The sequence below is a fragment of the Plectropomus leopardus genome, chromosome 3 (assembly GCF_008729295.1).
Source record: "Plectropomus leopardus isolate mb chromosome 3, YSFRI_Pleo_2.0, whole genome shotgun sequence".
NCBI lineage: Eukaryota > Metazoa > Chordata > Actinopteri > Perciformes > Serranidae > Plectropomus > Plectropomus leopardus.
The window spans coordinates 25,738,178-25,751,241 of NC_056465.1; the positions used below are offsets into that span (position 1 = coordinate 25,738,178).

At 39.5% G+C, this 13,064-nt stretch overlaps 2 protein-coding genes across 2 annotated transcripts; both read right to left on the reverse strand.

Moving 5' to 3' along the window:
• Nucleotides 1–4,868: 4,868 nt before the first annotated feature.
• Nucleotides 4,869–8,276, reverse strand: LOC121938394 (cytochrome P450 2J2-like). The gene is made up of 9 exons (XM_042481645.1): nt 8,069–8,276; nt 7,799–7,957; nt 7,518–7,667; nt 7,283–7,443; nt 6,834–7,004; nt 6,146–6,287; nt 5,580–5,767; nt 5,356–5,497; nt 4,869–5,056 (listed from the first exon to the last, which is right to left on the reverse strand). The coding sequence occupies exons 1-9, from the start codon at nt 8,274–8,276 to the stop codon at nt 4,869–4,871; spliced, it is 1,509 nt and encodes a 502-aa protein (XP_042337579.1).
• Nucleotides 8,277–9,558: 1,282 nt separating this feature from the next.
• Nucleotides 9,559–11,402, reverse strand: LOC121963741 (cytochrome P450 2D20-like). Its single transcript, XM_042513999.1, is given in 6 exon segments — nt 9,559–9,677; nt 10,511–10,652; nt 10,736–10,801; nt 10,804–10,928; nt 11,305–11,374; nt 11,376–11,402. Coding segments are annotated over 6 exon segments (549 nt in total).
• Nucleotides 11,403–13,064: the final 1,662 nt, after the last annotated feature.

Here is a 13,064-nt window from a genome sequence, read left to right on the forward strand (position 1 = left end):
TTGAGACATGTGAGAACAAGAATAGCATTGTGTGTGTGTGTGTGTGTGTGTGTGTGTGTGTGTGTGTGTGTGTGTGTGTGTGTGTGTGTGTGCGTGTGTGTGCGTGTGTGTCCTCCCCTCACCTAGTCCATGACCTACGTCCTAGGGGGAGATACGAGCGGTCTGCCAGGCTGTCTCCCCGATTTACCAGAGCGTCTTTCAGAACCTCAAAACCATTTAACACCGTGTGTGTCTCATTCGTAGACTGAACACATCTCCGTATTGCCTTGCTATCTGTGAGTAGATGTGTGAAAGAAGTGAGAGTGTGGTGGCTCATATGACAGAAAACAGAAACATGGGCCATATTAGTCGCATTTTGGTTTTTTTTTTTTACATCTGTATATCTACCTGTGTCATGCTCTCATGGACCCGGGTGAATATGTTGCCCACACCAGGAAATGCCTGAGGTCCTGGAGGGAAGCTGTGCGGCCGACAGCTCTTCATAAAATCTGCAGTGAGAATGGAAATTGCAGTGAAGAGCAGCAGACTTTTGGCACGCCAGTCAACACAGGATCCAATTGCAGAAAACACCGAATCCATTCTGCAAAAAAGTGCCCAAGATTATGATTGCTTCCCCTGATATTTTTTTGCCAGGAGCGAAAAATATCTCCCATCTCCCTCCTGTGAGAGAAAGGCTTAATGTTACTGGCACTTGATTTGGCAGCAATAGTTAACTGGTTGTACTGGACTCTGCCCTCTGTATAATGGAAAATTGGTATAAAATAATGTTAACCAGTAAGCCGACAAAAATCATTCTAACATAGCAGTAGGGAATACAATTTGTTGTATTATGTGATTTAGATAAAGTTTAATCTTACCATCTATACGACAAAACGGCAAATTCAAATGCCCGAACATCCAAAAAAAGTTTAAAAGTTTATTGTGTTGTTTTATCACATCCCAAACACCTCACATCATACACTGTAGATATACATTGCCGCTGTATAATTTCTACACAACTAGACTTTTCTTTACCATAACTGTTATTGTGCATATGATATTGTACATAACCTTGATATCTTTTTTGCTTTTTCTTTACTAAAAGCCTAACTGGGGGCAGAAGTTAAATCTCTATATGTGAAACATCAGTTACTACAGCTTGCTTGTAACAGACTGAATTGTACTATCAAATAAACTATGTAAAAACAAAAATGACAACTTTTTGAATGAAAAATCTATTGATTAAAAAATGATTGAATGAAAAATGGTGTGATATGTAATTAAAGACATATATCAGTATGATACAGTCGCTAAAAACCCTGTCAAAATGACATAATCACATATGGTTACAACAAGAAGAAAAGTTGTTGCTTTTGAAGTATTTTTTATGACAGAGCTACTCTTACTGTGAGGTACGCAGATTTCATATTGACATGGTGCCGGAGTCAAGTGGAAATCCATCACAGACATCTTGGTCAGTTTCTCTGCTGAGACAGGAAAACAAACTGAAGCAAATACAAAAAAATTTCTGACACAGTTTTTGTCTAGCGGTCAAACTTATTTAATCTTTTCAGAACCCAACTTGTTCCAAACATGTAAGAAAAGTTGTTGTAGTGGATTTGTACTCGAATTGGTTATTTCTCATGAATAGTAAACTCATCCTGAAGAAAAGCTATAAACTGTAATATGATATTTTGACATCTGTCAGGAATATCATAAATCTAATGTTTAAACAGAGTTTAAACTCAAATCATGTACTTAACCAATACAATCTTACTGTCTGTGTAGAGAGGCTTTGTGGGTTAGAGGGTTGGTTAGTAACTTAATATTGTTTATTGTTTATTGTTTATTGGATCCCCATTAGTTGTCACCATGGTGACAACTATTCTTCCTGGGGTCCCTAAAAAAATAAGACAATTCCCAAAATAGAAATCACGAAAAATAGAACATAAAATATAAAACAAGCAAAAATTATTCTCATAAAACTAACTCAAATCATAAAATAAAAATAGATATAAGCATACATCATAACGTGTGCATGCACACACCCTCTCACACAAATCAAATTCTTAAAGGGTCATATAGTATGCATACACAGTACAAGTATACATATATAGTACAAGCACCTACACATGCACCTACACATACGTACGCACACATGTGCCCACGCATACAGACACATTCAGAGATCAGCTCATTAAGAGCTGTCTCTACACAAGTTTAAACTAAAAATACAAAAATAAGGCACTCTGCAGCTTTACAGACATCAGTCAACTAAATTTAACCTAATTTCTTTACTCAAAACCGCTTTTTTCAATTCCCTTCTAAATCCTGATTTTTTATACTTAAGAATGAGGCAGTATGGAAGTCCATTCCAATATGCAATAGCTACTTTTGTGTTATTTTAACCAAACAACCTCAAAGTTCGACTTGGGAAAAAATGAAAGTGGGGCATGTGAGGATAATCAAAGCAAGTTCGTTGCAGGTCATCACAAAATCAGTGTTGGGGGATATCGTTTCTGAAGACTATCCTCTAGAGCACAGGTTGAGCCCATTCATGTATCCACATGGTGACCATTTTGACACAGGGATGGGCAGGAAAACATACAATCAAGATCTGATAAATTATGAGACAGCGATGAATTTTTGTAACCAAGTCATTTGAAACACAATGGACAAATGCTGCTGGTTAGCACAAACAAAGCAGACTGGTGTGTGAGTCAGTTACTAGGAAGAATGCAAATTAATACACTGGAGAATAATCATCGGGAAGAGAAAAAAATAAATAAATAAACCGGGTCCTGTCTCCTTATCCCTGCTGCTTTCAAACAGACTGCCTTTAGATGCAAAAGCAGAACAGAATACAGTGCAGATGTTGCAGAAATATGAATATAAATATACTGAACATGATATCTCACAGTACAGCATCACCCCGGGGTGCCCATCACCAGCTCCTTTCTTTGACATAGCCTATAATGACATGACACCAAAAGCTTCAGTGGGTATTTTTTCTAGTGGCACACCGGCAAAAGTGAGGATAAATAAAAAAAAAAAATGAAAACATTAAACAGTTATGTTGTTATTGTTATGGGTGCTAACAAGTTAAATGCCATTGCTAAGGGAAAAAAAGTACTCTTAACCCTTTTGGTAACTTGTTCTATTACTTCTTTACTAACAGTAAGTTACCCCCAACACTGGTGATCAGCGACTGGCGTTCATCAAGAGGGACGTAGTTATGATCCCTGGCCTCTGACTTTTCCATGTTCTCTTCTTGTCCATGAGATGTCCTTTGGGCCAATCTGCAATCATTATGGGAGGCACACTGTAAGGTCCTGGTGTATGCTGGGACAGGCACCAGGTTCCTGTATAAACAAGTAAAGACACAAAACAAAACATTTAGTTGCTCCCAGCAGAGAAAGGGATGTAAGGGATGACTGTCAAAGTTGTGGTATTTTATGAGTTCGGAATGACGAACAGGCTGCTCTGACTGATCTCTTAACGATTGTACTTTTAAGTGAATCCAGCATAAGAATAACACTGAAGGAATGACTTTCTCAACAAGACTGTAAATGAGACTAACTGCAACTTTATTCCAAAGAGTAAATACAAATGTATCCATTACATGCAAAAATCAATGAATACTGATTAAGATGAAGGAGTGCTTCTCACCTCGTGTGCTGGACTGCTGATTGGGAGGTGAGGAGGTCTAAGAGAAAGTCCTCAAATATAAAAGGCATGTATATGCTTTTTCCTAAACAACCTCACTGTATAATTTTCAATTGTTGTTAAGGTAAAAATATTTCAGTGACAATTTGGCAAATTTGATTTGATTGTTTATCTCAAAGCTGGGAAAGCCGCTAAAATGAAACCAACTGCAACCATGTGTGGATCGTTTTATTTTCCTTTATAACCACTCACAATTTGATATTATTAAAGACAGAATTTTGGCTAGGACCCCAGGAACTGGTTTGGTAACAGACTTGGTGTAAGCAGGGATTTCTGACCAAGAACACATTGAAAACTGGCCAAGACCCAGACACAGGAAAAGACAAAACACTGACTTAAACAGTAGCTGATTGTGGAACAGAAAGGACGTCAGCCAGGAAACCCTACACAGAGCAGACTTCGATGGTGCTTGTATTAAATAATAACAAGAAATGTGCTTTTGCAGAGCATTATGATGGCACAGTAAAGTTTGCCTTTGACCCTATGAATAAAAAATGCCATATCTTTGTCATTATATCCTTAAAAAGATTTGTGTCGTGGTATATCCAATTAGCATACGAATCCTGATGTTTTACCAACAACTTTCAATCAGTTCGTCCATGACTCCAAGTGGATGTTTGTGCCGAATTTGAGGAAATTCAACCTTTAGATACCACGCTCATGAGAATGAGATGGACACAAGATCACAGTGACCTTGACTTTCAACCAGCAAAATCTATTCAGTTCATCATTGTGTCCATGTCGATGTTTGTGCCAAATTTTTAAAAATTCCCTTGATGAATTCTTTCAGTTACTGCGTTCACTAGAATTGGACAGACCGACAGACAACCCAAAAAACAGAACAGAATAAAAATATTATGCCTCCGACCACGGCTGTCACCTGTGCAAAGCCATTATAAAATATATATTATCAAACAAATTTTTCAGATGTGTGACACATTTTAGCCTTTAACGGCAGAAATCAACAGAAGAAAAAAAAATCCCTCTTCTCACCATTGTATATAAAAAAAGTATAAATTTGAAAAAACATGAGTCAGTCCAGGCTTAACTTGCCCTAAAACTAGCGCTATGTATTCATAAATCCAAATATCAGTTTGATATATTCACTAATCCCTGTGATTTAATCATAATTGATTGGTGCTTTTTAAAGTATTTTTTTTATGTCAGATATACTCCTTGCGTGAGGTTGCGCAGATCTCATATTGACGTGGTGCCAGAGTGACGCCAAAGCAATAGTCCATCACAGGCTTCACCCCAGCAGGCATGGAAAAGGTGAAATGCTGCATGAAGGAGGTGAAAAGGAGGAAAAGCTCCATTCTGGCCAGGTTCTCTCCAAGACAAACCCGCTTACCTGAAATAAACAAAAACAAACAAAAATTTTCTTTTACATCATTTTGGCCCAGATGTCCAAAGAAGAACCACTCAACTTTCTGTGAAAAAATGTTGTCCTGATCTAGACAAAAGGTCAAAGATTCAACAAAATCATAAGTCAGACAACGCTGTTTTCAGTAATCAGTCACCAGCATCGATCATAGGAAAAACATGATTAAATATGATGTTCTGTCTTGATCATGAGAAGTCCCACTCAACCAATCTGAAATTATCATGTGAACAACACCATAAGGTGTAAGAAAGTTTGTTGCTCCTCACCAGCAGAGAAAGGGATGAAAGCAGCTCGCTTCACAAACTTGCCCTCCTCGTTTAGAAAGTGTCCTGGATTGAAGGTGTCAGGCGTCTCCCACTCATTTTGGTCAAACAGCACCGAGGTCAGATTGGGGATTATTGTAGTTCCCTAAAGTTCGAATGTTAGTGATAATTCACACGGACAAAACATAGTAGTGTATGTGACATAAAATTGGAAAAGGAGAACTGACCTTTGGGATTGTGTAGCCTTTAAGCTGAATGTCCTTGTTGGTGACATGAGGCACACTGAGAGGAACTATGTTGCCCATCCTTTGGACCTCGTGTATGACAGCGTCAGTGTAGGGCAGTTTTGCACGATTGTCCATGGACGGCTGTCTGGATTGTCCAATCACTCGGTCTATCTCAGCATGGACCTTTGCTGTGCAACAGGAGGGAAACACAGACAGAAGCTGAAACTTTATTTCATCAACAGCCTGCAAAGCACTCATGAAGAGATAAAACACGATGCAGCACTGTCACGATAGCGGACATAAATTTGTGTGTTCTTGTTGATTTGCAACATTGAATCAGTAACAAGTGGATATACAATATTTCTTTCAGGTATATGTTTGTTGCATGGAATTAATCATAAATGTGAAGAGAACTGATAACTGCACAATATTTGTCACCCTTAAGTAAACACTGTTGCATGTTATGGAATTTTTACACGGTTAAAATGTCACCCTTTAACATGTCACCCCTTTATACATGACTGAGTAGGAACAAAAAGCTTCATTGGCTTGGTCAGTGGTCTTACCCTGGATCTCTGGGTACTTTACCATGTAGAGAAAAGCCCAGCGCAGGGTGGTAGATGTGGTTTCAGAGCCAGCCACAAACAGATCCAAGACAGACATAACCAGGCTTTCCTCATTAAAAGTGCTGCCCGCCTGGCTCTTACTCTGAGAATATATGCAAATACATGTGTTAAAAAATGCTGCCAAATTTATTTAGAATGACTATATGTCAATGCGTAGGTCATAATCATTTCTGATTGTAATTTATAGTAATAATTTGGGACTTTTGAAGTGGGACTGAAGGAGTGTATTACATACTGAAGATGGCAGTTGGCGCACTCCCTTTTGCAGCAACAGATGGGACTACCACCCCAGAAGCTCAAGGAAAGAAGTGCTAAAAATAATCTAAATATAGCGTCCTCTTGCATCGACACTGTTTTTTTAGGCCGGCTTACTTTAAAGTGGCTAGAACACGTTTTGCTGCCAACCCTGGTTAACAGCATTGCAATGTTGAGCTTCTGAGGTGGTAGTCCTATCTATTTATGCAAACAGGAAGTGCACCGACCAGCACATGTCCTTGTGCTGGACCGTGGATCTTGAAAAATATTTGTAATGCTTTGCTGCTGAAGATAAGACCTAAAAAGATAGGGCTGTAAGGTGAGAGGTAACAGCAAAAGGTTATGTAAGGTCTTTGTACTTTTCATCACATACCATCTCATTCAGGTAGCAGTCGATGTAGTCTCTTTGGTCTGAGGGATCCCAGTTCTGTTTGTGCTCCTTAATCTCTATTCTTATGAAGTCCTTTACATTGTTCCAGAGTTGCTTGACTGTCTGATGTGGCCCAGGCAAACGTCTCATCAGCAGAGGGAATGAGTTGTAAAGCTAAAGAGTAGAGCAGTATGGATGGAACAATTACTTTTGGATAAGGGAATTTTAGTGAAAGATACACTGTTTGTGACAATAAATTACAAATATTTAAAACTATGTACAAATCGGCTGTTGTGCATCTGACACATTTTCCATATTGAGCTGTGTGTGTACTAAATACTTACCTTTTTCCAAATCGAGCCTCTGACAGTATCAAAAACTAAATAATTTGGAATGTAATGCACTACAATAGTATACATTAAGACTTCATCAATAGCTTTAAGATGCCATACCTGTGCCCAGATGGAGCCTTCAATTTCGAGACTTTTGGTAAACCACTTCATCAGTTTCACAAACTTCTCATCACCGTACTCAAAGCGATGACCAAAAACCAGGGAGCAGATGATGTTGGAGACAGCGCTGTTGACGGTGAGGTGGGGATCGAATGGTTTACCTTCACAATAGAAAATTACATGTGAAATACGTATTTATGATTGTTTATCATTCTGGATATCTTACTTTTTTTACCTTTATGTCTACTGAATTCTTTTGCACAATTTGTAAATTCATCCAAGATGATAGGTTCAAGTGACTTCTTCCCAAAACCAAAAATTTTGAGGGTTGAAAGTGCAAAACGCCTCTGATGTTTCCATGTGTTACCGTTGCTGAAAACTACACCTGATGGGAAATACATCAAAAGTACATAAATATGAAATAAACAGTAATCAGGTGAATTAAAGGATATTGTTTTACACATGAAGTGCTGTTATTTTAGTGTGTGTGTGTGTGTGTGTATTACATCCTCTCACCTTGGCCTTGGAACATATCAAACTGCAGCGGGAGGTCTGGTCGGTCCACCAGGCTGTCTCCCTGATTTACCAGTGCTTCTGTCAGGACCTCAAGGCTGTTTAACACCACAATCCACATCTTGCCCATTTGCAGGCTGTACACATCTCCATATTCCCCGGCTAACTGGTGGATTTGAGAGGAGAGGAAGAGCAGAGTGCTTCACATAACAGCTATCAGAACGTAAGTCCTATCAGTTGCATTTGTGGGATATTTTTGACAGACGTGTTGACCTACCTGTGTCATACTCTCATGGGCCCTGGTGAAATCCACAGAGAATAAGTTGCCCACTATAGGAAACACCCGAGGTCCTGGAGGGAAGCTGTGTGGCCGACGGTTCTTAATATAATCTGCAGTGATGATGAAAACTGCAGTAAAGAGCAGCAGACTTTTGACATCCCAGTTAACATAGGATCCAATTACAGAGAAGATTGAATACATTTTCCTTCAAACAAGGACCTTTCCAAATGAAGACTGTTTTGGACATTGTTCTCCTGTTAGATAAAAGGCTGGTGTTTTTTTTATTGCCAGGAGCCAATAATATCTCCTATCTCTCTCCTGTGAGGGGGAACCTTGATGTTATTGGCTCTGGCAAGACAGCAAAGGCTACTGGACTCTGCCCTCTTCATACCAGTGATCAGACATCAAACAGCGTTAATCAGTGACACCACAACAATTATTCTTATTTAGCAACAGGGAATATCATCCCGTTTGACTGCTGTGATCTTAATACTCTGTTTTGCATATCCATCTGGTCTGCTGCTCAAACACTTTTCAGAAATAAAATCCAAACTAGGGAAAACAGGGATTAGCACCCTAGTTGACAACATAAGTAGCCAATCAGGGGCTGCATTGTAGTTGATGACTTAAATGCAGACCACTGCTTGCAGAACAGTAACAGCGACTCTCAAAACAAAAAGTGCTAACTCTAGAGTAAACACAGCAATAAGTGAGGTGATTGCAGAGATAGCTGGAGGATGACTGGATTTGGCAAAAGCTGGATTTTTGAACTGGCTCTGTTGGTGATGAGGATGATGTTGTGGGCAGCCAGACACACTGCCCTGCCCACAGATATTACGTTCACACTTATGCTCACTGCTCTATAGCATGCTTGCCAATCCTGTCAGCAGTTGTGTCAGTACAGCTTGAGATATCACTGTCCGACAAAGTCAACGTATCTCCTTAACAGCACTGTTTTTTTTTAAATGGTAAAAATTCAATTAATAATTTAAGTTATTTAAGTCAATATGAAAATACATACACATAACACAGGGCTAATTATTCTGTCTATGACAACTGAAAAATATATCTTCAATTCCTTACATTTAAAAAATTCTATCCTAAAATATGTTTGACTTTTAACATTATACAAGCTATAATATCTAATAAAAATTGACCTCCGTATCCTATTGGGCATGTATTACATATCCGAATTGTAAAATCATAAATATTTGAGATGTATCACATATTTTAGACTTAATAATAAAAATCAACAAAAAGTGCAAATGACTCATATTTACTTTGTAAATTAAGGACTTGTCAGAAAAACAAAAACTGACCAATTTAGCCAAAGCAAAGGAAAGCTGAACTAGCCTTAAAAAAAACATTTGATTGCCAAAAATCATTTTGATATTTTTATTCAAAACTGTCATAGTGACAAAAATTACAAGAGGTTATTGCTTTGTTTTTTCAGTTTGTTTTTTTTTATAAGTCAAAGTTACTCTTAGCATGAGGTTACGCAGATTTCATATTGACGTGGTGCCAGAGTGACACCAAAGTGGAAGTCCATCACAGGCTTCACCCCAGCAGGCATGGAGTTCTCCCTGAGACACACCCGCTTTCCTAGGAAAGAAAAACAAACGGAAACAAACTAAAAATTGTTACGTTTCAGTCAGGATGAGGTGTCAGTCAGCTGTCATCTGTTTGCGGTTTACTTGATGCGACATGTCAGCCACTGCACAGAGGATTGCATTCCAGAATAGCCAGAAATGCATTCTAGCTTGCATACTGCAAAATCTAAGCAGATGTAGTACATCTTGGTATTTTTGGCATACTATATCTGACATACAATGTATTGAGACATAATACATCTTTTTCTTGCATGCTATAAAGTATGCTAGAATGGGTATTAAAATACACAGAAGGATTGACTGAAAACGAAGGTGTGGTAGGAAACACTAGGGTGGAACAAACATGACTAATACAGAACAAGTGTGCAGGGAAGGACTAACGAGACAAAGAAAATAGGTGAGACAGAAAACCGTCAGAATACAGACAAAACCAGGAAGTAAAGCATGACGTGACACATGAAGGAATACCCTACAGCATGAGTCTAGCAGGCTAAACAAGGATGAATACATACAACAAGGAAAAATAGATAAATTCAAAACAGAGTGCACAAAATAAGAGATTATAAAAACAACCAGGATAATGACAAAAATACCTTTGACACAGTTTTGGCCTAGAGTCCAAAAGTCAACACTAGAAGTCATTTAAAGGCTTTAAAAAGAAGTGGAACTGCTAACTGTTAACAATTATAAACTCTGCCCTGATTTTAGGTCCACACAAAATTCTGAGAATCATGAAAATCATTGGTCAGACATCAGGACAGGCTCCTGGCTCCTCTATAAACAGGTGACACTCGTAATAAAACAAAAGACTCTGTTGCTCCTCACCAGCAGAGAAAGGGCTGAAAGCAGCTGGCTTGACAAACTTGCCCTCCTCGTTTAGAAAGTGTCCTGGATTGAAGGTGTTAGCTGTCTCCAACTCTTTCTTGTCTAACAGCACCCAGGTCAGGTTGTGGATTACTGTAACTCCCTGGTGATTGGAATTGTAATAACAGTTTTTAAAGACACAACATGGTAGTGGATGTGACATACAACTTACATAGGAGAACTGACCTTTGGGACTGTGTAGCCTTTAAGCTGAATGTCCTTGTTGGTGTCATGAGGCACACTGAGAGGAACTACGGTATGTTCCCTATTCTCTGGACCTCGTGTATGACGGCGTCAGTGTAGGGCAGTTTTGCCCGATCATCCATGGACGGCTGTCTGGAGTGTCCAATCACACTGTCTATTTCATCCTGGACCTTTGCTGTGCAACAGGAGGGAAACACAGACAGAAGCTGAAACTTTATTCCATCAACAGCATGCAAATTACTCATGGAGAGATAAAACACGATGCAGCACTGTCACGATAGCGGACATAAATTTGTGTGTTCTTGTTGATTTGCAACATTGAATCAGTAACAATGAATATACAATATTTTTTCAGGTATATGTTTGTTGCATGGAATTAATCATAAATGTGAAGAGAACTGATAACTGCACAATATTTGTCACCCTTAGGTAAAAGTTGTTGCATGTTATGTAATTTTTACACGGTTAAAATGTCACCCTTTAACATGTCACCCCTTTATACATGACTGAGTAGGAACAAAAAGCTTCATTGGCTTGGTCAGTGGTCTTACCCTGGATCTCTGGTTACTTTGCCATATAGAGAAAAGCCCAGCACAGGGTGGTAGATGTGGTTTCAGAGCCCAGCCACAAACAGATCCAAGACAGACATAACCAGGTTTTCTTCATCAAAAGAACTGCCAGCCTGCTCCTTACTCTGAGAATATATGCAGATACATGTGTTTTAAAAATGCTGCAGTAATTTAGAACAACTACATGTCTGCACCATAATAACAACCTCATAATCATTTATGACAGTAACTTCAGTTAGGAAATTAAAAAAGCTTTTCATTTGTGCTGGACCTCGTACCTCAATAAATACATTTTGCTTTGTTACATTAAAAATGTTGTAAGCTGTTGGGAATAGGGCCTTGTAAGGTAGAGGCCATGGAAAAAGTTCATATAAGGTCTTTCTACCTTCATCACATACCAGGCTAAGAGTGGTGTCACAATGAGAAGTCGTGTCATCACACAACAAAATAAGACCTTAGAGACCCTTAGACCTGGCATATGTGTCCACAGAAATAGTTCCTGGTGGAGTTTACCAAGGCACAGACTTTCACTTCCAGAAGATTTTTTGTGCATCCCAGGGGAGGCTGGGGACATGGAACATGTTTAAAAGCTTTAACGGTGAAGGTGAATGCAAAAAGTTGTAGAGGGAGGGTCATCAGCCCCTGTCGTGGAAGTCATCAGGCTGAAGAAGGAGGCTGTTTGGGCTTGAGTGACGCAGCAGTGGTAGTTGCCAAAGCAAAAACCTGGGAGTGGAAGAGGTTCTGGGAGGCTATGGAGAGAGACTTCTAGTTGGCCTTAGGGAAGTTCTGGCAAACCATTAGTAGACTCGGAAGAGAAAATAGGGCATAGGCTGTGTTCAATAGGGAAGATAACTGCTGACCCTGACTGAGGATATTGTTAAGCAATGGAAAGACCACTTTGGGGACTCCTGAACCTGACTAACAAATCCTTCATGAAGAGGGCAAAATAGAGCGGGACATAGACAGGCAGTTTGGTGCGGCGTCAGCAGTCACACAGGCGTGGCACAGACGTGTGTTTTTGAAGAGGGAGCAGAGCCAGAAAGCAAAGCTCTTGAAATGCAAGTCAGTCTATGTTGCGACCCTTATCTGTGGTCACATGGCCGAAATGGGAATCCTCCGTAGGGTAAATGGGCTCAGCCTCAGAGAAAGGGTGAGGAGCTCAGAAACTTGAAGGGAGCTTGAAGTAGAGTCAATGCCCCATCAAAAGATAATACGGACATCTGATCAAGATGCCTCATGGGCATCTCCCTTTAGAGGTGTTCCAGGTGCATAAAACTTTTAAGAGTCCCTGGAGTAGATCCAGAACACGGGATTATAAATTTCATCTGGAGTGCCTTGCTCAGCCTTTTGCCTCCACGTCGCCCTAACAACCGGATAAAAATGGATGGATGGATGGATAGAAAGGTAGATAATCTTAACGCTGAGCATCTTCATCAACACAGACAAGAAAAATAAAGCTACATCTAGTGTCAATTACCATCTCAATCTCATTTAGGTAGTAGTCGATGGAGTCTCTTTGGTCTGTTTGTGCTCCTTAAGCTTCACTCTTATGAAGTCCTTTGCATCATTAAAGATGTGCCGGATTGTCTGATGCGGCCCTGGCAAACGTCTCATCAGCAGAGGGGAATGCGTTGTAAAGCTGCAGAGCAGATCGAAACAATAACATTTAACGGGAATTCAGTAAAAGATTGTCTATTTCAGTCAGTATCATATATTGAAATTCCAATCACATATCAGTTCTT